The sequence below is a fragment of the Sinocyclocheilus rhinocerous genome, unplaced genomic scaffold, assembly GCF_001515625.1.
Source record: "Sinocyclocheilus rhinocerous isolate Xijiao unplaced genomic scaffold, SAMN03320098_v1.1 scaffold1537, whole genome shotgun sequence".
In the NCBI taxonomy this organism is placed as follows: domain Eukaryota; kingdom Metazoa; phylum Chordata; class Actinopteri; order Cypriniformes; family Cyprinidae; genus Sinocyclocheilus; species Sinocyclocheilus rhinocerous.
This window is the reverse complement of record NW_015659384.1, coordinates 41,472-63,899: the sequence shown is the minus strand read 5'-3', so window position 1 is coordinate 63,899 and position 22,428 is coordinate 41,472. Positions and strand designations below refer to the sequence as shown.

Below are 22,428 nucleotides of genomic sequence, written 5' to 3'. Positions count from 1 at the left end.
AATCTAATGCATCCTTGCTGAATAAAAGTATTAATTTTTTTTTTTAATCTTTCCAATACATTTTCAGATGAAAAATATTTGCTCCAAGTGGACGGTTCTGTGAAGACATAGGTTTTTTTTTTTTTTTTTTAAGGTATTAAGCAGCTAACATTATTGCAGGATTTCTGAGAACAGTCTGTTTTGGCAGGAAAGTGAAAGGCTTCAATCAACTCCAGAAGCAGTCCATATACACCAAATTGCATGCAGATGAGGAATATGGAGTTCTGTTTACTTGTGTGTGTGTTTGTGTGTCAAGAGAGAAGGCGCATCTGGAGGGGCTTGTTTTCATTATGATGCCATAAAGTAATTAAATTTGACATTGACTCAAACCGCAGATGATTTCGCAGGAAAAGCTGTGACTCAGGGAGTCGTCTAGACAACCCGCAGGGTGAAAAGGTCTTTCTGCGTCTCACCTGCAGTGACATCTCAATGAGCATCTGCAGCTTCTTAATGCCGAGCCACACGGCTTGTCCTTTCACCTTTTTTGCAATAATTGCTCGCTCTTCTTCCTGGAAGCCCCCGAGAAGCTGAACCACACAGAAGAATACAAAAAGTCAGTTGAGGCCTAACAATCAAAAACTATGGAAATTATGAAATGTACATCTAAAATTTAAAGGGACAGTTCACCCAAAAATGTAAATTCTATCATCATTTACTCACCTTCATGTCGTTCCAAACCCATATGACATACTTTCTTCTAAAAGATTCTTGAGAAATGTTTCAAATATTTTTAGCCATACAATAAAAGTCAATGGAGTCCAAAACAACACTGAACCCCCCACTGACTTTCACGTTATGGAAAGTGCAACATTTTTTCAAAATATCTTGTTTTCCACAGAAGAAACAAAGTCATACAGGTTTTGAACAACGAGGGGGAGTAAAGGATGACAGAACTGATATTTTTGGGTGAACTATCCCTTTAAGATTATTTGCTTAATGTTAATGAGTCCCCAGAAACATCTTCTACAAAGTAGATTGCACCATTCTTTCTTCAAGAACCTTGTTTTTCTGCCCCTCAAACCTATTATAGTGGCACCAAAACATATGTGGACACCTAGTTTCTTGGTTTCAAATGATAATACTAAAGATTTACTATTCGTTATCTGCAATGCAATTAAATTATTTTTTCATGGAAGTGATAGTGTGGTTTAACTCTGTAAAGCCTGACAACAGCCTGAAATAACAGTCAGAAAAATCTATTTTTAAATGAAAAAGAATTTTGAACCTTTATATGAAATATAACCTAGAAATGTTTATTTGATACAATAGGCTTTTATTGCCCATATATTGATATAGTGAGTATATGGTTCAATTCCAGAGAAATATGGGGATCTCAATGTGGCTTCATGTCCAAATTGCTGAAAATTACCCATTTTCAGTGGTCAAAAACCAAATGAGGGTAACTTGGTTTTCATTCACTGAAAATGGGTAAAATTCAACAAATCGGACATTGAGTCGCATTGGACTCCCCATATCTCTGGGATTGAACCATCCTGGACCTTAAAAATTAAGAAATTTAAGAACCAGAATTTAAAATGATATTGATATATCTTTAATATTTCTTGACTTACACAGCACGCAAACATTTGAAAAAGAATATTTATGGAACACAGACAGGTCTGTTCTATCCAATTGTTTTTTTTTAAAAGAGGGAAACAAGATACATTTCTAGTTTCAATATTATTTGTTCTTCAGACATTTCTATTTAAAAGAAAAATATTTATCAGCTGAATGCAAAGTGGCCCACATTTGGTTTTTGACCACTGAAAATGTGTACAATTGAACAATTGACTCCTGGAGCCATATTGAGATTCCAGTATCGTTGGAATAGGACCAGATGCAGCCTTAAAAATGAAGATACCAAAAGAAAAGTTTGTTAAAACCCAAAATCTAAAAGGGCATTAAGATATCTGTAATATTTTACAGGCGTGCAAACTTTGAATAATTTTTTTTTTTACTTTTTCCCATTTTTCAATGGTCACCATTGGCATATAATGCAACAAAGATGGCTAAAGTCAACAGATTTTACTAATAGATCTACCGATTAGTGTGTGAAAATAACATAATGATGCTGCCATCTTTCTGAAGTCATTTTTATGCCCCTGTAATTTGGCTCCAAATCTCAGGTGAAAGTTGTCATTTTGACCCCCCTCTACAAAATAGTGAATTACTCAGTATCCATTTTTATTTTACATGTTTATCTTTCTTCAGAAAAAATATTAACAAAATCAAACATTTGAGCCAGGGATCTTTGGTTGAGTTGACACGGAATGACCCAATATAAAAGTTATTCTTACATTTACTTTATAAAAATCAGTCAAGATTTCACAGCAAAAGACACATGTACCATGACCTAAAGGTGGACATTTTTACAATTATACTATAAGGCTTTTACTTGCTAAAATAGTATTAACTATCACTCAGATGACAGAAGTCATGTAGTAGATTATGTCCAACAGGTTTTTCAGAAAGTTTTGATTATGTTACGTAGAGGCTTAAAAAATTCATTTATCAAATATGATACACTAGGCTTTATAAGGTTAAGTGTTCAGAACCTTTTGGGGCCACTGTACATCTCTTTTATCTCTTAAACTCTTTGTGTTTCTGAGAGCCTCACCTCCAGGGCCTCTATGAGATGTTCCCCTCTACAGATGCTAGGGATGTGGATTGTAGTGCTGAAAGAGTCCAACATGCCCATCTCCTGCAGAACATCCTTCCTGCTAGTTGTGCCAAGAATCAGCAACTTACGACCCTGCGGAATAAATACAAGCAAACGTGTGTCAAATTATTTATGGTAATACTTTTTAAAACCCTAAAGGTCAAAATCTCTCATTGGAGAACTTTCAAGATGTGCTACTACAGCCGTGCTATGGTGCCTATCTACGTGAAGTAATGAGGTAGGCCATTCCCAGAGGCCCCAGCGAGCAGAGGGGATTATGGGTCGCCCCCTGTGGTGCCCAGTATATGCTAGTGCATGCAGATGAGGTGCCACACAGGCAGCGGGCCTGCCAGGTCCCGGCTCTCTCACAAACCCTTTCTATCAACTCACCCAAGACCCGACTCCCTGCTGAGTGCTGCTCTATACAGTCCTGATCTGGAGGAACAGACCCTCAGCTATTCAAAACACCTTACAAACACAGCACAACACCTATTCCTGCCCGATGTACACACTCAATGCCACCAGGCAGGCTGACACAACAGTAGCTTTTAAGGGGACCTGTACTTGAAAAACACGAATGCAGGAAAACAAAATTGTTTTCAAATTCAACCAAATTATAAATGTATATTCTTGGTTATTGGTTAAAGTCAAAAGAATGTTAAAATCATAAGTGTGACTGCTTAGAAAAGTGACAGGATAGTTCTTCGCAACAAAATTTGAGGTATCCTTTGTGTCCATAGAACAAGTGGTGTGGTACAAGTTACGCACCAAGGTTTAACCAGGGGTTCTTAAACATTTTCCGTAAAATAAAAATTGGGGTAACCACAGACTCAAAACTTGAAGAAAATGCTCACCAAGGCTGCATTTATTTAATCAAAAACACAGTAAAAACAGTAATGTTGTGAAGTATTATTACAACTGTTTTCTATTTGAATATATTTTAAAATGTAATTTATTCCTGTGAATAAATGTCAGCATCATTACTCCATTCTTCAGTGTCACATGATCCTTCAAAAATCATTCTAATATGCTGATTTGGTGCTCAGTGGATCATTTCTCATTATTATCACTATTAAAGGTTGTGATGTTTCATATTTTTGTGGAAACCATTATAAAATTTTTTCAGGATTATTTGATGAATCAAAAGCTCTATTTTGATATAGATTTTTTAACATTATAAATGTCTTCAGTGTCACTTGATCTTGCTGAATAAAAATATTACCTTTTTTTTTTTTTCAAAAAAATTAAATAAAATAAAAAATCTTACTAAACCCAAATGTTTGAACAGTAGATACATGAAACTGGACTATTTAATTTACACTATGATTTTTGACTGCTGTTTTGCTTTTATTATGTATTTATTATATATGAAATTAACTATCCTGCTGCTTTTAGCCAATATGTTTAAAAGAGTTCAATAGCTAAAAAACACGTAACTGTCATATAATATGCAATATTAGACAACAGAAACATTTTATCGCATATTAACTTTAGCCCAATGAGTTAATTCATTGTTATGAGTTGACTACCAAATCAACTAATTCAAACTTTTGTCAATAATTGTATTTATTTAGGACCACTAGGAATCCTTCATGGACAACAGTCTGAGAACCACTGGTTTAGGATTATACTTGGGGTTCGAGGTTTAAAAAAAAAAAAAAAAAAAACTTACATTAAGGGTAAAATAATGAACTATAAAAAAAATTATAATAGCAGACTAAAATAACTCTGATATGTCTATGAACAAAGAACAAATGTAGTGAGTTACTCCATTGCAGTTAGAGTGTCTCTCTTTTGATGGTGTTTACTGGTGAAAAGGAGGTGCTGCCCCCTGTCTGTGGATGGCAGTATTACAGGTCGGTGTGAATGTGCAACGTTCTCACCCGAGGAGGAGGTTTCTTCAATAACACCAGCAGAGCCTGCAGCACCAGGTTAGAGAACCGTGGCCCAATGGGAACAAAATCTGTGGAGTGGAGAAACATCAGAGATGAACTGACAGTATTGGGTAAGTTTGGTATGTAGACAAAGTCAACTAAAACAACAATAAAACCCAGACAAGAAAACATAAATTCCCTCCGAATCCCTATAAATACTAAATAAATGGGTGCACACAATGAACACGGAGATTCTTTTGAACGTATTATCAGGTTTGACAGGAAGTGCATCGTCCTCATTGTGACGGACTCACCCAGAAGTCTTTCTATATCGTCCACCACCACACAGCTCAGTTGGGACTTGTAGGCATCCTCAAAGATCTAGAGAGATGAAAACCATAAACCCACTATTAAAGGCCAGCAGCTGAAATATCACATCCATAACATTCCCCATGACAACTGCTTTCAGAACGCACAGATCTCTTATTGTCTTAACCTACAGCGACAAGGTTGCTACCTTTTTGATGGCCTGACATTTGGCGGTCTCTGAATAGCCAATCATTTTGTCTGGAGAACAGATCTTGATGAAGGGGAACTGGGAGTCCTCTGCGATCTTGGCCGCCAGTGCCGTCTTACCACTGTGAGGAGGCCCTGAGGGAGCGGAGAGCATTCACACTCTCAGTCATATCAGATTGCAGCATTATGGTGCATGTTTGCTTGTGTGAACCAGAGAACAAGAGCAGGGAGAAATGCTATTCTCTCAGTGTTTGTGTGTACATGTGTGCAACTGTAACTTGTCAAGCTATAAGTTACTCATACATTTACAGTCAGCTACCCTGCTGAACAGTTAGCTATTTGCTCATAATTATGAAGAATGAGCTTTATGGTTTCAATTCTGCCATCTTCATCCACACACCCTCTCTTAGGGCTAAATACTTCACCAAAAATTAAATCACAATATGTATTTGTGAAACCATCAAATCTCAAATGCTGTTATATAATTAAATAAACATGTGCAGTTCATTTCAGAGTGAAGTGTGGCACTGTGTTCATTTACATGTTAGCAGCTCATGATCCAGTGTTTTCAGTGTCTCAGAGCAGCTTGGTTCACAGTAAATACGGCATCTATTCTGAGTTAAGGTCTTTTAAAATGTGCATTTAGGAACAATAGGCAACACTCATTTACCAGATTTGTAACAAGAAGCGTTTAACGTATGAAAATGAAAAAATTAAGACAGAAATATTAACATTTTAATTTTACAGTTATACTGTAAAATAAAATCATTATTGTTATTTTTCTTAAAGGGATAATTCCCCCCAAAATTAAAACTACCCCATGATTTACTCGCCCTCAATCCATCCTAGGTGTATATGACTTTCTTCTTTCAGATGAATACAATTGGAGTTATATTAAAAAATGTCTGGGATCTTCCAAGCTTTATAACGGCAGTGAATTGTGGTCGAGATTTTGAAGCAAAATAAAGTGCATCCATCCATCATAAAAAAGGGCTCCACATGGCTCCGGGGGGTTAATAAAGGCCTTCTGAAGTGAATTGATGTTTGTGTAAGAAAAATATCCATATTTAAAACTTTAATCTTCCGCTGTCATACCAGAGCTTATGCTACGCTTGCATCCTACATCATCCGCTGAAACGTCACTCTCTCGTAAACACGGATATGACAGTTAGCTTCCGCTAGAGATGGCGGTTTATAAAGTTTTAAATATGGATGTTTTTCTTTCACATCAATTCACTTCAGAATGCCTTTATTAACCCCACGGAGCGGTCCATTATAAAGCTTGGAAGAGCCAGGACATTTTTTAATATAACTCCGATTGTATTTGTCTGAAAAAAGAAAGTCATGTATACCTAGCATGGAATGAGGGTGAGTAAATCATGGGGGAATTTTCATTTTGGGGTGAACTACCACTTTAAATATTCAATTTTTATTTTTATAGTGACATAGTATTATTACAATAGTAATGCTTGTTATATTGCAATAGTAATACTAGTTGCCCCTAACGCTGTATTAGTGTATGTCTATTTATATGTCCGCAAAGTTTGTGTAAGACTTGCCCTCTAAAAGCACAGTTACTAGCGGTGTGCGTTCACTGTTCTTGGTCTGTTGCACCAAAAGTTCTCCATCTCCCAGTATGTCAGACACAGCATTGCTCCATTTCACAATACCATTCATGATGTAACTAGAGTAATCCTCCTGATTAGTGCCAAAAGCCTTTACAGAAAAAAAAACAGAGAGAATTGCATTAAATATTAAAGCAATGCATTACTTTATTCAGTGCTAAAATTATCAATATTGATACTGCATAATAATTTGACATTTTTTCTGTAAATTCAAGTTCAGGAGGCCCATTCACACAGTGTAGAATGCACAAAATAATTCACCGAACATTACTTTACATGTTGGATGAAAATAATAACCTCCTCAAGTCTAAGTGGGCGGTTCTTTGCCAAAATGAACTGCAATGTGGGCCAGACTTAATGTTGATAGTGAAGTTTGGCTGCATGAGATCTAATCAGTGGATTTGGATTCAACATATTATGCAAACTGAATCCACAATAATGAAGAGTGGACTTACAGGCTTGATGTCATTATTCAGAGAGGCCAAGAAATCACTCCTGCTGACTTCTAGCATCTGAGCTTTCTCTGTGTCCACCTCCACCTTAGTACTGGCCTACAGGAGCAAAAACACACAGACTGATCCTCAAACTCATCCACTTCAATATGGGACAATATGGGAGCATTGTGTCAACACCATCAAATATGGGCATGTGTGAGCCACACACACACACACACCCATTTTGTCTGGCTATTCACAGATATCCATAGGCTTCTAAAAACTTATTTTCAAATAAAGCAAGATTTAATTGGTTAACAATTCACTACCTCAAGCATTGAAACAATCTTTTCTTGTATTCACATAAAAACCACACCATTTAGATGGTATTCAAATGTGTAACACAACATTGCTGTAATCTGAGGTAAACGGCATTTTATTTGTATAATAAACCAATTTTGTAACTTGAGATAAGTTCCAACCAGAGTTCAGAACTGATTTTGTTTAAATCAACCATAATTAGTTATGACTGTGGTGTTGCATTGTGGATGAGATGATGAGATCAGACCTTGATGTGACGGTTCATGGCAGTCGACTGGGCTGCTCGCACAAGCCCTTCCAGCTCTGCTCCGCTGTAGTTCTTGGTATCAACAGCCAGCTCCTTTATGTCAACATCTTTGGCCAGCATGTTTGACTGCTTCATTTTTGCCGTGTGGATATTCAGGATCTGAACACGGCCCGTCTCGTCAGGCAAGCCTGGAGAAGGATGATTAAACAGCTGTTCCTCGAATATGCGACCTATTGAAAAGGGCTATGATGGCTAATGTAGCTCTCACCAATCTCCATTTTGACCTCCAGTCTACCCGGCCTCAAGAGGGCTTCATCGATCAGGTCAGGCCTGTTGGTCATTCCTTAAATAAAGTATGATTTAATAAAGAAAGCAAAGCCAAATGAACAAAAGATGAAGCACGGTCATTCTTTATGCTGGCTGATCTCACAGGAAGTTCTCACCAATGACCAGGATGTTATTGAGCTGCTCTACACCATCGATCTTAGACAGTAGCTGGTTGACTACAGTGTCGTGGACCCCAGTGCTGCCCGCCATGCTGCCACGTTGTTTACAGATGGCATCGATTTCGTCAAATATGATGATGTGCAGTCCACTGTTGGCCCCCAACTTCAAACGCCAAAAATAGAGAAAAATAATTATAGCAGGGCAGCCATAATTTCAAAACTGTCATATAAAGGTTCACTTGTAATATTAATATATATTATTAAAGGTTTCTGTGACTTAAAAATGACAAATTAAAAGACAAGTAACCAATACTTTACAGGTGTAGTTATTAGCCAAGACCTTGTGAACATTTCTACATTTCATTTTCTTTTAACTGTTATGTTTTTCATAAAATATTTAATTTAATTTCAGCTTTATTTAAATGAATGAAAATATTTTTAGTTTGTTTTAGGTAACAGTAAAACCACAGAATATAATATAATATAATATAATATAATATAATATAATATATTATAATATAATATAATATAATATAATATAATATAATATAATATAATATAATAGGCCATTTAGTAGCAGACTAGATAGCCTCAAAGGAAAATAAAATGTCAGGTTAGATGACATGCCTCAAAACTCATTTTGTTTGAATGTGGTCTTAAAAACTTCTGCATATAGTTCTCTTGAGCTCCCTGCTTAAATGCCAGGTTGGTGAATGGACCGCGACTGTATAAACTCTGTGACAATGGCCCACAATTAAGAGTTATCTTCTTCATCTTGGAGGCTGTCAGAGGCTAGGTCGTAACATTTAGCACAGATGGGAGGCCAGTATGAGTGTGCATGGCCTCCCGTGAGTCAGGGTGAGGGGGTAGAGATAGCTGGACACTCTCATTAAGAGGTGAGGAGTGAGCTTTTCAATGTCATGTAGTCACACAGTCTACCAACACAACATCACACTCAAGCACGGCCAGAACCAGCAGTTCACTGCCAACACTTCATGATATATCACCTTCGGAAAAAAAACAAACTATGATAATGTTTCTAAGCAAACACTAGGCCATTTACAGTAATTCAGTAAGTATATTTCAGCAATTTGGAGTTATTTGTAGAGCTGCTGGAGGACCCAAAACTGGGAACAGCATCCTTCGTGCAAACCAAAGTTTGTCTGCCATGATTTTTTTTGACTGTTGACAGAGCAACCTTTCTTTAAAGTGTCAGATATCGGTGGGTTCCGTCACAGAGCCAGATGAATTTAAGGTTGTGCAAAACATCCATATGGCCTTTCTAAGATAACAGTGATTTGTGAAGTGCATGAAAGAATGGAGGTTTTTCCTAAGTGTGTAATGTTTAATCATTTGCATGAAACGCCATTTTTTCCTTCATCCTTTTTCCTGGTTTCTTACCCTCTTCTGTTCCTCCTCGGCATCAGCAAACAGCTTTCTGATGTTGGCCTCTGACTCGCCCACATATTTGTTCAGAATCTCTGGCCCGTTGACCACCTTCGGCTCTCTGGCATTCACGATCTTACCAATCTGACGCGCCATCAGGGTTTTACCACAGCCAGGTGGCCCAAACAACAAGATCCCCTTCACGTGTTTACAGCCTGTGGAAAGAGAAAGGGATTGTGGGGTGTAAAGTCAAAACCGGAGGATATGAAACATAAGACATCACAAAATGGTTTAAGCATCAATGACATACTGTAAAGGAGTGCCCACAATAAATAAAAGGAAAAATCTTTTAACAAACTAGTTTAAAACACGTGGCAAACTCTTAAAAATGTGTTCATGTTGGGTTTATATGGTTTAGAAACTACTTGAATAATATTTTTAACAAGAGTTTCAATCTAATGAAAAATGTCATGTGGTATAACCAAGTAAAAAAATCAACACACTTTTTACTTACACCTTGAATACATGTGAGTGTACACAAAAAATAAATATCAAAAAAATAAAAAGTATATATATTTGCATGCAAGTTGGTTAGATTACTGTTAATGTTTTTTTTAAAGAAGTCTCTTATGCTCACCAAATCTGCATTTATTTGATGAAAAACACAGTAAAACCAGTGATATTGTGAAATATTATTACAATTTAAAATAATTTATATTAAAATAAATTATTTTAAAATGAAATCTATTCCTGTGATGCAAAGCTGTATTTTCAGCATCACTACTCCAGTCTTCAGTGTCACATGATCTTTTAGAAATCATTCTAATATGCTGATGTGGTGCTCGAGAAACAATTGTCATTATTATCAGTGTTGACAGTACCGTTTAATATTTTTGTGGAAAACATTTTTTCCAGGATTCTATGGAAAAAATATGAAATATGAAGTTAAAAAAAACAGTATTTATTTGAAATAAAAATCTTATATAACATTAAAAATGCATTTACTGTCACTTTTTTATCAATTTAATACATCCTTGCTGGAAAAAAAATTATTATTCCATATATAATATAAACCCACACACAAAAAGTATGGGCAAGTGTCTAATACAACTGTTTTCAAAGAAGCACATGCAGGGGTCTTTTTGACCAGCAATGGCATTTCTCAGACAAGAGCCCTGTTTTTGGTTAACAACATCTGCTGGCTGCCATTTGGAAAGAGCGGGAAGACTGGAGATAACCAGCAGGCCTGAGATGAGAATCAGCATGGCCATTTACACCTGATGACAGACTCAGGTTGAGGGAGGGCAGGCGTCCAGACTTTTCACGGAGGAGAAGAACGAGGCCATGGCTGGGCAGACTAAAATGACCTTTAGTTGGTGGGAGTTTTGGGAGAAACTGGGTATATTGGTGTAAACTCCCACCCAAGCGCTATCAGACAATAACATACTCAGACACACACCCGCACCTTCCTTCAGCACCTGGGCTCCAAAACCAACCCCAATTAGGTGCTCACCTTTGCGCTATCAAGACCCGCCATCTCATTAGAGCAGCCAGCTGCCTGAGCCAGAGGCCGATTCCTGCAGCCATCACACCACAAAGGTCATCTCTCGCTCTCTCTCGCACACACACTGCACTCTGAAGGCTGTGTGTGTGTGTATACTTGATCAAGACATCTGGCAGCTTACAGGAATAATAAAAGCATTTTCCTCTACAGGGTTCATCAAAACCCTCTCTAAACTGTGAACTGATTTACATTGAAAATGAACAGTTCTGAAGGGCATACAAGAAAACCTCATTTGAAAGGTACCAAAAAAACATAAAAAGAGAATCAAATCTATACTAGGCTGTTGGTAGGTGGTTTCTAGACTGTTCATAGGTGCTTAATAGGGCGTTCGAGGTGGTTGCTAGGCAGCTCGTGGACATTTTTTATGGTGTTGCAGTAAGTGCTTGCTATGGTGTTGAGGGTGACTAACCCGTTCGTAGGTGCTTGGTACAATATTCAGGGTGGTTGCTACTTGCTAGGCTGTTGGTAGGTGCTTGATAAAGCCAATTCATACTGCACAAACAGATGCAATAGAAACATTCGTTGGGTTTTGTCGGATCAGTGTGTTACGCATGTCAGCGTCTGTCGCCATTGGTTGGCGCTTGTTTTCACTGACTGAACATGTTGAATCAGTGTTTGTAGGGTCTTGGAACATCTGAGAAGTGGCATACTTTAGTTGGTCAGCTGTTGCCGTTGGCCTACATCTGTTGGTGGAGAATGAATTGGCCTTTACGGTAGACTGTATGGTTGGTAGGCTGTTCATATGTGCTTTATTAGGGTGTTCTGAGTGGTTGATAGGCCTCTGGTAGTTGGTTGCTAGGGTGTTCTGGGTTGTTGCTAAGCATTTGGTAGGTGGCTGTTAGGGTGTACTGGGTGGTTTCTAGGTCTTTGGTAGGTGTTTAATACAGTGTTTGGGGTGGTTGCCAGGTTGCTGGTAGATGGTTGCTAGAGTATCCTGGGTTTGTTCAAATTCTTACATCTTAAAAATGAGCAACAGTAATAGTGACGCTTGATTTAGCATTCTTGTGCACAGTTTGGCAAGTGCAGAACATTATAACGTGATAATTAAACCACAAACTGAGTGTTAACAGTTACGATAAACCAACTGAAACCACATGTACACAAACACCACAGACTTTCTGTGGCCTTAGAAAAGATGGATTGTGTAAGCTGAAATATTCAGCAAAAGTTTTATTAGAAATTAAACAACTAAGCGACAAAAAAATAAGTCTAATTTCAGAGTAACAAAAAGTTAAAGCTCAACAGTACACACAACTGCTTTATGAGAAGTCCAAAACACAATCAAATATATTCTTAGTCAAAATAAAAGGTTTTATACAAAGTTCTTGGTGTATGTACACCACAACTGCATCAGTACTATGGTGTTATTTTACTGACAAATGTCGAGAGTGCATTGTTGTAGCACGAAAGTACATTAATATAATGTACATTAACATAACAGTGCTGTAAAGTTAGTTTTAGGTTTGATATTCGCTGCATATTCCCCTAGGCTGCTTTAGGGACAGTCTGCCAATTCCACTCACAGTGCAAAACGAAGTAAAACAATTCATTCAAATTAATGTTTAAAGAGTTATAGTACATGCCTAGTGAGCACACAGACTTATTTTGTGAATACCTCCTTCGCTGTACTTACACGAATAAGTTGATGAAAATAATTACAGTAATTCACAAAAAAGGGTTTTTCTCATATTCCAAACGTTGTAGTAGGTTCCTGGTGGCCAGATTGACTTACTACAGCTGAAATTTTGCCAATACCTCCCCTACTGTACATACAGTATACAAATATTTTCATGTAAATAATTACACTGATTCACCAAAAGGGTTTTCGTATTCCAAAGGCTGTATTAGTTCCTAGTGGCCAGCCAGACTGACTTACGTTTAGTCGAGGAGTGAAAAGAATACATTTCTAGCGCAAGTGCACGGAGAGAATTATGAGTGCACAGGACACAGTTTGAGCGCGGACACACGCACGCTTTCAGCGAGAAGAGAGACTCGTGATTGCAACGGACATGTTTTAAGTGTCTGGTTTTGTGCGAGAGCAAAGGAAATCGGCATGCTCATGTATTGTTTTAATGTACTTTCGCGCTCTCGACATTTGTCAGTAAAATAACGCCATACAGTACAGGTTATGTTGTGTGGAAAGCCAATATATGGAGATGGTTTGGCTATGCATTATGCTAATTTTTAACTGTGACATGCGCTTCCTCATTCAGGATTCATTAACATGAGCACCTGTTGAGCATCTGTATGAAACTCTGTGTGAGAACATTTTTTAGTCACAAGTAAGAACACTTGTTCGCAATTATTAGCCAAAGACACCCAGTGTCTAAAAGCTGAGAACAAATGATGAATACAAATGAGTATTCTAATCAATCTAAACAAATGATTAGAATACTTTCGCTGCAGGAGTCAATCTGATGGGAATTTGTCTGCTGGATAGCATCTTTAACAACTGTTTATCTGTTTAATGGGTGAATGTAAATCATACACACACAATCAGACTGCAGTCTGACAATACAATTCAAACTAGGCTTCTGACCGTGAGCCAGAGGCAAAGAAGAACACAACATAAGGATGTTTTTTCTAACTGAGCTATTCTCTCATTTATGGTTAAGATGAGGTGCTGGGAGGGTCTGAGAGCTGTCTGTCCAATATTTAGCTGCTCTTATTTATTTTGGCTTTGTCAAACAACATGCTGTGCCTCTGCCTCACTGGCCACCTGTATTGAGAGGGATGTAAAAAAAGAGGAGATATATGTCTTTCCAAGAGAGAGACAAGGGCGTCATGCCCTTTTTTTGTTTTTTGAGGCAGCACTAGTGGTTGTCCTGGCTTACTTGGTACCCAAAGTGAGCAATTGAGCTAACACAAGAAGTTAGTTGCTTAGAAAGTAAATACGATCTTTATCATAGCTGTACAGTTTTCGCTTCAAAGTGGCAGAAGGAGAGAAACGACTCACCCATCTGCTCCACTATGTCTGGAGGAAAGACTCGCGAGGCGAAGGCCCGACGGAAGATGTCTGAGAACTCCTTGTCTAGGCCTCCAATGCCCATGCGCTCAAAGTTCCAGTCTGGGTTGATGATGGACTGCCGAGAGCCTCTGGTCTTTGCTTTTCCTGGAGAAAAAGGACCAAAAACAGACTGCTGAGGTTTTCCAAGGTTATACAACATGTCAAATATTAAGGGATGTAAAAAACATTTTAGTAGAGATAACAATTAAGTAAGGTAGATGAGGTAAAACCACGTGTGTTCTGACTGCCATCTAGTGGTGAAGTTTGGTTTTTACACTATTTGAAGCATATGAATTGAATTGAATTGAATTGAATTGAATTGAAGCCACTGATTGAGTCATTGGACAACACAGAACTCAAATAAAAGTTTATGTACAGAGGAATTATTTTGGATTAATCTGTTACACACGTGCTTTAACTGTTGTTCACAAAATGTGTTTTTCACTTCCTATCACTCAATCTAGTTTAACACCGTGAGATAAAAAATGTGGACTGTCAAATATTAATAAAAAATTTTTAAAATGTAGTATGTGATTAAGAATGAATTACCAATTCAGGATACTTTCAAATTGATTTTCAGCTCCATCTATTACTCTTAGCAGTCAGACAGAAAATCTTTTGACAATATGGTGTTGAAAAAAAAATAATAATTGAATCAAGTTCACCCTCAAGTTGTTCCAAACCTGTATGAATTTCTTTCTTCTGTTGAGCACAAAAGAAGAAATTCTGAAGAATGTTGGCAACTAAACAGTTGAGGGTAGCCACTGACTTCCACTATAGAAGTCGATGGCTACCATCAACTGTTTGGTTTCCAGCATTTTTCAAAATATCTTCTTTTGTGCTCAACAGAAGAAAGAAACTCATACAGGGTTGGAATGACATGAAAGTGAGTAAATGATGACAGAATGTTCATTTTTGGCTGAACTATCCCTGTAAATGCAGAAGCCATTCTGTTTTTCTGACATGGCTAACTACTAATAGGAACTACTTAAAATAAGGGAAATCATAAAATAAAATCATTTAAATCACTTAAAATCATTTAATTCATTTTTTTATTATTTTAAAGAAATTGATTACATTAAGTCAGTTTAATTAATTTAAATTTTTAATAAAAACTCTAGAACTAAATTAGAATCATGTGTATCCTGCAAGCAAAATGGCTCAGCTCAGAAAAGCACCAAATATAGGACATTGAAAAAAAAAAAAATATATATATATATATATATATTGAAAACAAATATATCAATGGAAAAGAGAACCTATATTTATATTTTAAGGGATAAATATAAGATTTATGGCAGAGTTTACAAGCCTTTTAAACTGTTCTTAAAACACTGTGGAGTTGGTGATGAGTGAAGGCTAAAAATAGAGGTGGTAGTGAATGTTCATGTAAGGTAATGAAAAGTTTTTTTCTTTCTGTTGAATGTGCGTGCAGTTAAACTAACTAAACTCATTTTGTAATTCTGATCATTCTAATTATATATTTGCATAAAATTACATTTCAGTGATTTATAAGTGCTAACATTGCTAACTTTAAGTAAAAGCATGTGACATGTTTCATTCCAACTCACAAGAATTTGTGACCTACCTAGTATCAAGTTAGCTGTGACAAGTTCACTAGCTAAAAAAAAAAAAAAAAGACTAAATATATTTGTCAGCAGCTGACAATGTTGGATTAACCACGCCAGATCATTAGGTTAATAAGTCTTGACTAAATACTGTAGATGCTGTATCATAAAGTATTCGGAAGACTTAGAAGATACACATATTGTGTATATCAGAGCCACAATGGAGGTGTGTGTTTCCCAGTTAAACACTAACCAATCAAATTGATAGATGAGCTCTCAGCTTTCTCAAAAATCACCTGACAGTTGCCATGCAACAGACCAATCTTAATCTGAAAAAGAAAAATGGAAACAAACCATATTAAAGCCATATCTCTATTAACCCATGAATCAGCATGATTTGAGAGTAAGCAATAACAAGCTACCTTCTGCTTTTTGCTAGAGCTTTGCTCGCCTCTAAGGATACTGGGATCCATGGCCTCGATATCTTTTATGACCAGTGCAAAAAGCTTGTCAAAGCAGCTGAAGACAAACTGTCAGGAAGACAATACAGGCTTAATGTGCAATGTAAAAGTTCTCAGACCTTATTAAGTGTGGGTATGACATTAATTTCGTTAGTTCTTTGATGGCTCACCTGCTGGCCCACACTAAAGGCCTGTGCGGTAAAACACTGGATAAATTCAATGGCCATTTTATCAGAGTCATAAGGGTTGCTGTCTACGCTCTTCTTCTGGAGGAAGTCAATCTCTAGCGTCATGGTTCCCACATACTGTCTCGATGGGTCAAAGCTGTAGACACTCACTGCAAACAAGACAACAGCGACAAGTGGAGAATAAGACAACGGTCACTGTTGAAATATACTATAGATGTTAGTCAAGGTAGACGACATATTTAATATGGCATGAATGAAAATAAGATTTTGTATGAAATATGTCTTTCCAAAACAATTCAATAGGACGAAACTTGCGCTAAGAATTTGTAATACTACTCCCTATAAATGTCCACATACACTACTGTTCAAAATTTTTTAATTAATATTTTTATTCTCTAAAGACACAAACAAATGCAAATACATTTTTGCACTTTCTATTCATCAAACAATCCTGAAATATACCACAAGAATATTAAACAGTGCAATTGTTTTCAACATTAATAATAAGAAGGAATGCTTCTTGAAATCCAAACTGGCATTTCAGGATTATTTCTGAAGGATCATGTCACACTAAAGACAGGAGTAATGGCTGCCGAAAATTCAGCTTTGCAGTTAGAAATAAATGACATTTTAATATACATCAAATTAGAAAACTTTTTATTAATTTTATTAATTTATTTATATTTTTACAATATTACTTTTTAATGTATTTTTGATCAAATAAATGCAGCTGTGGTGAGCACAAGAGACTTATTTCAAAAACATAAAATATATATTTTATATATACAGTATCTCACAGAAGTGAGTACACCCCTCACATTTTTGTAAATATTTTATTATATCTTTTCATGTGACAAATTTGACACTGAAATGACACTTTGCTACAATGTAAAGTAGGGAATGTACAGCTTGTATAACAGTGTAAATTTGCTGACTACATGCATTTTTTTTTTTTTTTTAGAACTTATCTACATTTGCTTCTTTCTTGGGGTGACTTACATATTAATTAAAGTCTCTACATTTTTTTAGCTAAATTAACTGATAATGGTTTCAACTGAAAACAAAATTTTCAGAAATTGAATTCTTAACTAACTGGCTAAAAAAATCTCCAAAAATGTATTATTTTCCACTAGCTCCATCTATTGTCCTTCCATCTCTCTCCAACCCAACCAATGTTTTATCACACTACATTATAATCAATAATTTCACAGCAAACGCAGGTAACAAACTCCCTGAGTTATTGCACTATTAGTTTGCAGCCAATCAAATTCGGTGTTGTTTAGTAATTAGTAATGTGAAACGGTACACATACCTTCAACATCCTGGTTTAGCGAGAGTCCAGCCCATTTCCTCTATGACACAGAGAGGATATCAATAAGTTTCTATTTTTCATAATGAGTTTCTATCTTTATAATTTAAACTATATGTTCTTTAGCATATTACCAGCCACACAATTAATATACAGTTATTATTTGGAAGATCCTACTGCAAAAAAAACGACACAATACATTTGTACAACTTTCTCTTGTTAGATGGTCTTACTGTAGAGCACACTAACAACGAAATGTGTACTTTTCTCTAGTTGTGTTTCAATTCTTGGTCTCTTGTTGATAAAATATTACATCATGCCATAAAATAAGACCACTGTGAGAACGTTACTGTAGTACCTGAGAAGTCTTGCTGCTGTCATGTTAACAGATGAACGAGAAGCAGGCAAAAACAATGCAAGACATTAAGAAATAAGCATGCTGACAACAACAGTACATTATTGTACATCTGCATACTAATGCAGTTCACAAGGCAGACGGCATAAAGATGGTTACATAAAAACATATTCAGAGTATATCGTATGTCATTAGACGTTAGAGAAGCCTTTGTGGAATGATGACACAAACATGTACCTGAGGTAGACTGAAGGCAATGGTTCCCGGCACCACGCTAGGGTGGGTTTTCACCGTGAACAATATATATATATATATATATATATATACAGTACACACACACACACACACATATATATATATAATTCTGATTTATTTATTTTGACATAGGCGTTCTGGCAGTATGTATTTAAACATAATGACAGTCCTCTTTTCTGATTCATTACACATCAAATACTCACTGCCCAGATTTGAAGTCCTTCTCACTTGCAACCACACAGTTTGTGAGAGACAGTTCATCTGTTGGGCATCTCGCTGCTTGCATTAGCTGTATAGGAAAGAAGAAAAAAGCAGTGATGAAGTGATAGCAAATCACAGAAGCTGACATTTCAGCCTTGATATTCACTTCCAATCAAAAGCTTGTACATGCTCAATCATCATTTTTAATTACTGTTTTCTAGAAGCCATCTTTGTCTAGATCAGGGGTTATACATTGCATTGCATTTTAAGACTGGACTATATTTGCTTATACATTGGTTGAAGTTAACTATATATAAAGGTATATAGATTTTAGATTAAAAGAATGCAGAAATAATTTTCAATAAACTCCAGACATTGTAACTATATATGTGTTGTGATACTAAAGCTAAATAGTTGTATCGGTATCATTACTAGTAAGTAGTACTAATACTGATCCCAAAAAAATAAATAAATAAACAATTGGGCCAAATGGAGTTAATTTCATGATAACTAACTGATAACCAAACACTATTTGTAAACTGTTACAGACCATTTGATTAGTCAAAAAAAAAAAAACAGCATCTATTATCCTTTTCACTGAAAAAAATTCAACCTATATGTCTGTCGACACTCACCAGCTGTCTGTTCAAATCATCATTTTCATCACGACAAACACTCATTGAGTAAGGAGTCACTCCCCCATTACCTTTTCTGTAACCTGATATTCACTCATTCAAACACTTACAAATCTCTATGTTTAACCAGCTGAAGCTCGCTCTTAAAAGTACTGAGAACATGCAGTAATGCTGTGTGATCTTATAGGATTACTGAAGGGCTTCATTAAACCCTAGTGTGGTATTACCAATAGCATGAGATGAATTCCAGACCTTCTGAATCTCACGTGATCTCCTCAAATATACAGCCTGTAATCATAATGCTGGCTAATGTATATTGCTTAGTAACTGTGTGTTTGGACCCACTTATCCTGTGATACAACAGAAACAGACACCTGACCACAAGCAACACATACAGTGGGGTCCAAAGGTTTGAGACCACACTGAAAAGCTGCTTATTATTATTACTATTATTATTATTATTATTTAAACCAGTAAATTTTGTGGAAATCAAATCTAGATTTGAGAACATTCTAATTTGTATTCTAATCTAACGTTTTTTGTTTTTTTTTATTAATTTTTCCCCATTATAGTGAAAATGTTATATAATAATGTTATATCCAAAATTATATTAATACATATAGAAAATACTGTTACATATAACAAACAGTAACTTTATCTAATTGTTTTCAAAAAATAAATGTAAGCATTTTCTTGTCGCCTCAGAAGTCCAGTTTTATTTTAGCATTATTTATGTACTTTTAAAGAATTTAATAACATTTTGAATTAGTTATTTTTATCTTTTGTATATATATATATATATATATTTCGTTTTCATTTTAACTTTGTCGAAGTTTTAGTCATTTGGTTATGTGCTTTTTTTATTTTTTAGTAATTTTGTTATTTTTAAATATTTCTATTTCACTTTAACTTTATTTCATTTTCAGTTTTAGTCATTTTAGTATTTAAAATTATTTTATTTTACTTAGTTGTTAAGATAATATTTCTAATTTTAGTTTAGGTTAAGTTCAAGTTTTGCATCAATTATTTATATTTTATTCCAGCTTTATTTTAAAGAACGAAAACGATTTATATAAAAACACTGCAAGGCTTGATGAAAGAAAGAAAGAAAGAAAGAAAGAATTAAGAAAGAAAGAAAAAGCCTCATATTGTATTTTTATTTTAGTTGAATAATCATAAATCAATAACCTTGCTTCCTGTCAAAAACAGCATTTATCTATTATTATAATACTCTTGATTCAATTATCTGTAATGACAACAGCCACAGTTATATTAGCATGCATTTGCCAAAGTCACTCTTCAAACGCCTTTAAAGAAAATACAGTTGTCGCTTCCACATTAAAAATTGTAAATATTCTCGTGACTTTTTGTATAAGTAATGTTTTCCTGAAAAGTCATAAGACGTGATGTGGAACTTGTCTTCCGGTACTGCACGAGTGTGAATGACGTGTGCAAACACAGCACGAATGAATGGAGCTGAGCCCTGGACATGCTGAGCAGATTGTCGAAATTATGAGTTATTTCTGTGCGACAACAAAACAACTTTAATCATAAAGAAATACTCACCCGGCCAGCCATTTTTGCGTTTATCAGGTGATCAAGATGAATTCCGCAAGAACGACACGACTAGACGCTGCCCCAGCGACTGCTCTCAGCTAAGAAACGAACATCAAACCAGAAGCGAAGACCCACCAAAATAAAAGCACGAGCTTTTTGTTTTAATGTACTGTAATTATAATAACTTTTTTAATATCGAACTTTAAAATTTATATAAACAATTATAGAAAATGTGCAATTAATTTAATGATTATAATAACCACAATTTATTTATTATGGGTACATAATAAATGTTTTAGCTCATATGTATAAACTCCTGCCCTCTCATGTTTGCATGTTTTGTCGTAGGTCTTTGTACAGAATAAACTGTGCGTCTTACTGGGTTTATATGAGACAGAAATAAAAGTGTTTGTCGCATCAAACTAACCTAATTAATGCAATAATCAAAGCACATTGCCCATTAGATGGCGCCAGAGGCATATGGCTCTTAACCATTAATTTCTAAGGCCCTTAAATCATCAAAATGATCAAAATTGTTCTGAAAAAACTGTTGTACATAATCTTCTACATGCTTTCTGATTGATGGTTCATACTGTTTTGGTAAGTAAAAGTAAGCAAAAGGCTTTTTAGTATAATTCCAACAACGTCCAGCTTCAGAGGTTGTGGTACATGTGCAAACTTTATTTGAGATTTTCTTTTATGTTTTGTCCAATGGTTCAATAAACCAATCCATTTGATTAAAAATAAAAAAGACTATTATCTTCCGACTTTTTAATATCGAACTTTAAAATTTATATAAACAATTATAGAAAATGTGCAATTAATTTAATGATTATAATAACCACAATTTATTTATTATGGGTACATAATAAATGTTTTAGCTCATATGTATAAACTCCTGCCCTCTCATGTTTGCATGTTTTGTCGTAGGTCTTTGTACAGAATAAACTGTGCGTCTTACTGGGTTTATATGAGACAGAAATAAAAGTGTTTGTCGCATCAAACTAACCTAATTAATGCAATAATCAAAGCACATTGCCCATTAGATGGCGCCAGAGGCATATGGCTCTTAACCATTAATTTCTAAGGCCCTTAAATCATCAAAATGATCAAAATTGTTCTGAAAAAACTGTTGTACATAATCTTCTACATGCTTTCTGATTGATGGTTCATACTGTTTTGGTAAGTAAAAGTAAGCAAAAGGCTTTTTAGTATAATTCCAACAAAGTCCAGCTTCAGAGGTTGTGGTACATGTGCAAACTTTATTTGAGATTTTCTTTTATATTTTGTCCAATGGTTCAATAAACCAATCCATTTGATAAAAAATAAAAAAGACTATTATCTTCCGACTATTAGGCCTATTTCATATGTCAAGCTTTACATTGTTAAATAAAGATAACTCTTGTTGTTTTCCAGGGTTAAACAGTTCACAGGACATGTCCTAATTATAAAGGGCTTAAATTACTCCCTATCATGTTTTAACATCAAAAACAACGAGTTTAATGTACATTTACACTAACTCCCATGCCAACACATCCAAACACAGTCTCTCAAAGCAAGGGTGTGGCTTTAATGGAGCAGTTGAATATGCCATTTTCCGAGAAGTCAGCAAATTGTAAGCATGAATCACATCAGTGTTTAATATCTAGAACAGATCATGATACACTTTTTAACCCAGAGATGAAAATCTGTCATAATTTACTTACCTTCATGTCATTCTAAATGGAAAAGAGCAGTATAAACATTTTGCTTTACATTTCCTTTTGTTTTCTACAGAAGAC

At 35.6% G+C, this 22,428-nt stretch overlaps 1 protein-coding gene across 1 annotated transcript; it reads right to left on the bottom strand.

Annotated features, from left to right (window-relative positions):
* Positions 1 to 145: 145 nt before the first annotated feature.
* Positions 146 to 20,770, bottom strand: LOC107723637 (vesicle-fusing ATPase-like). The gene is made up of 19 exons (XM_016532348.1): positions 20,657 to 20,770; positions 18,458 to 18,543; positions 18,237 to 18,363; positions 17,648 to 17,687; positions 16,318 to 16,484; positions 16,109 to 16,216; positions 15,940 to 16,015; positions 14,068 to 14,223; positions 9,563 to 9,762; positions 8,159 to 8,324; positions 7,984 to 8,058; positions 7,716 to 7,903; positions 7,169 to 7,264; positions 6,648 to 6,804; positions 5,090 to 5,223; positions 4,887 to 4,953; positions 4,582 to 4,661; positions 2,657 to 2,791; positions 146 to 566 (listed from the first exon to the last, which is right to left on the bottom strand). The coding sequence occupies exons 1-19, from the start codon at positions 20,666 to 20,668 to the stop codon at positions 291 to 293; spliced, it is 2,346 nt and encodes a 781-aa protein (XP_016387834.1). The 5' UTR covers positions 20,669 to 20,770; the 3' UTR covers positions 146 to 290.
* Between the last annotated feature and the right edge of the window lie 1,658 nt (positions 20,771 to 22,428).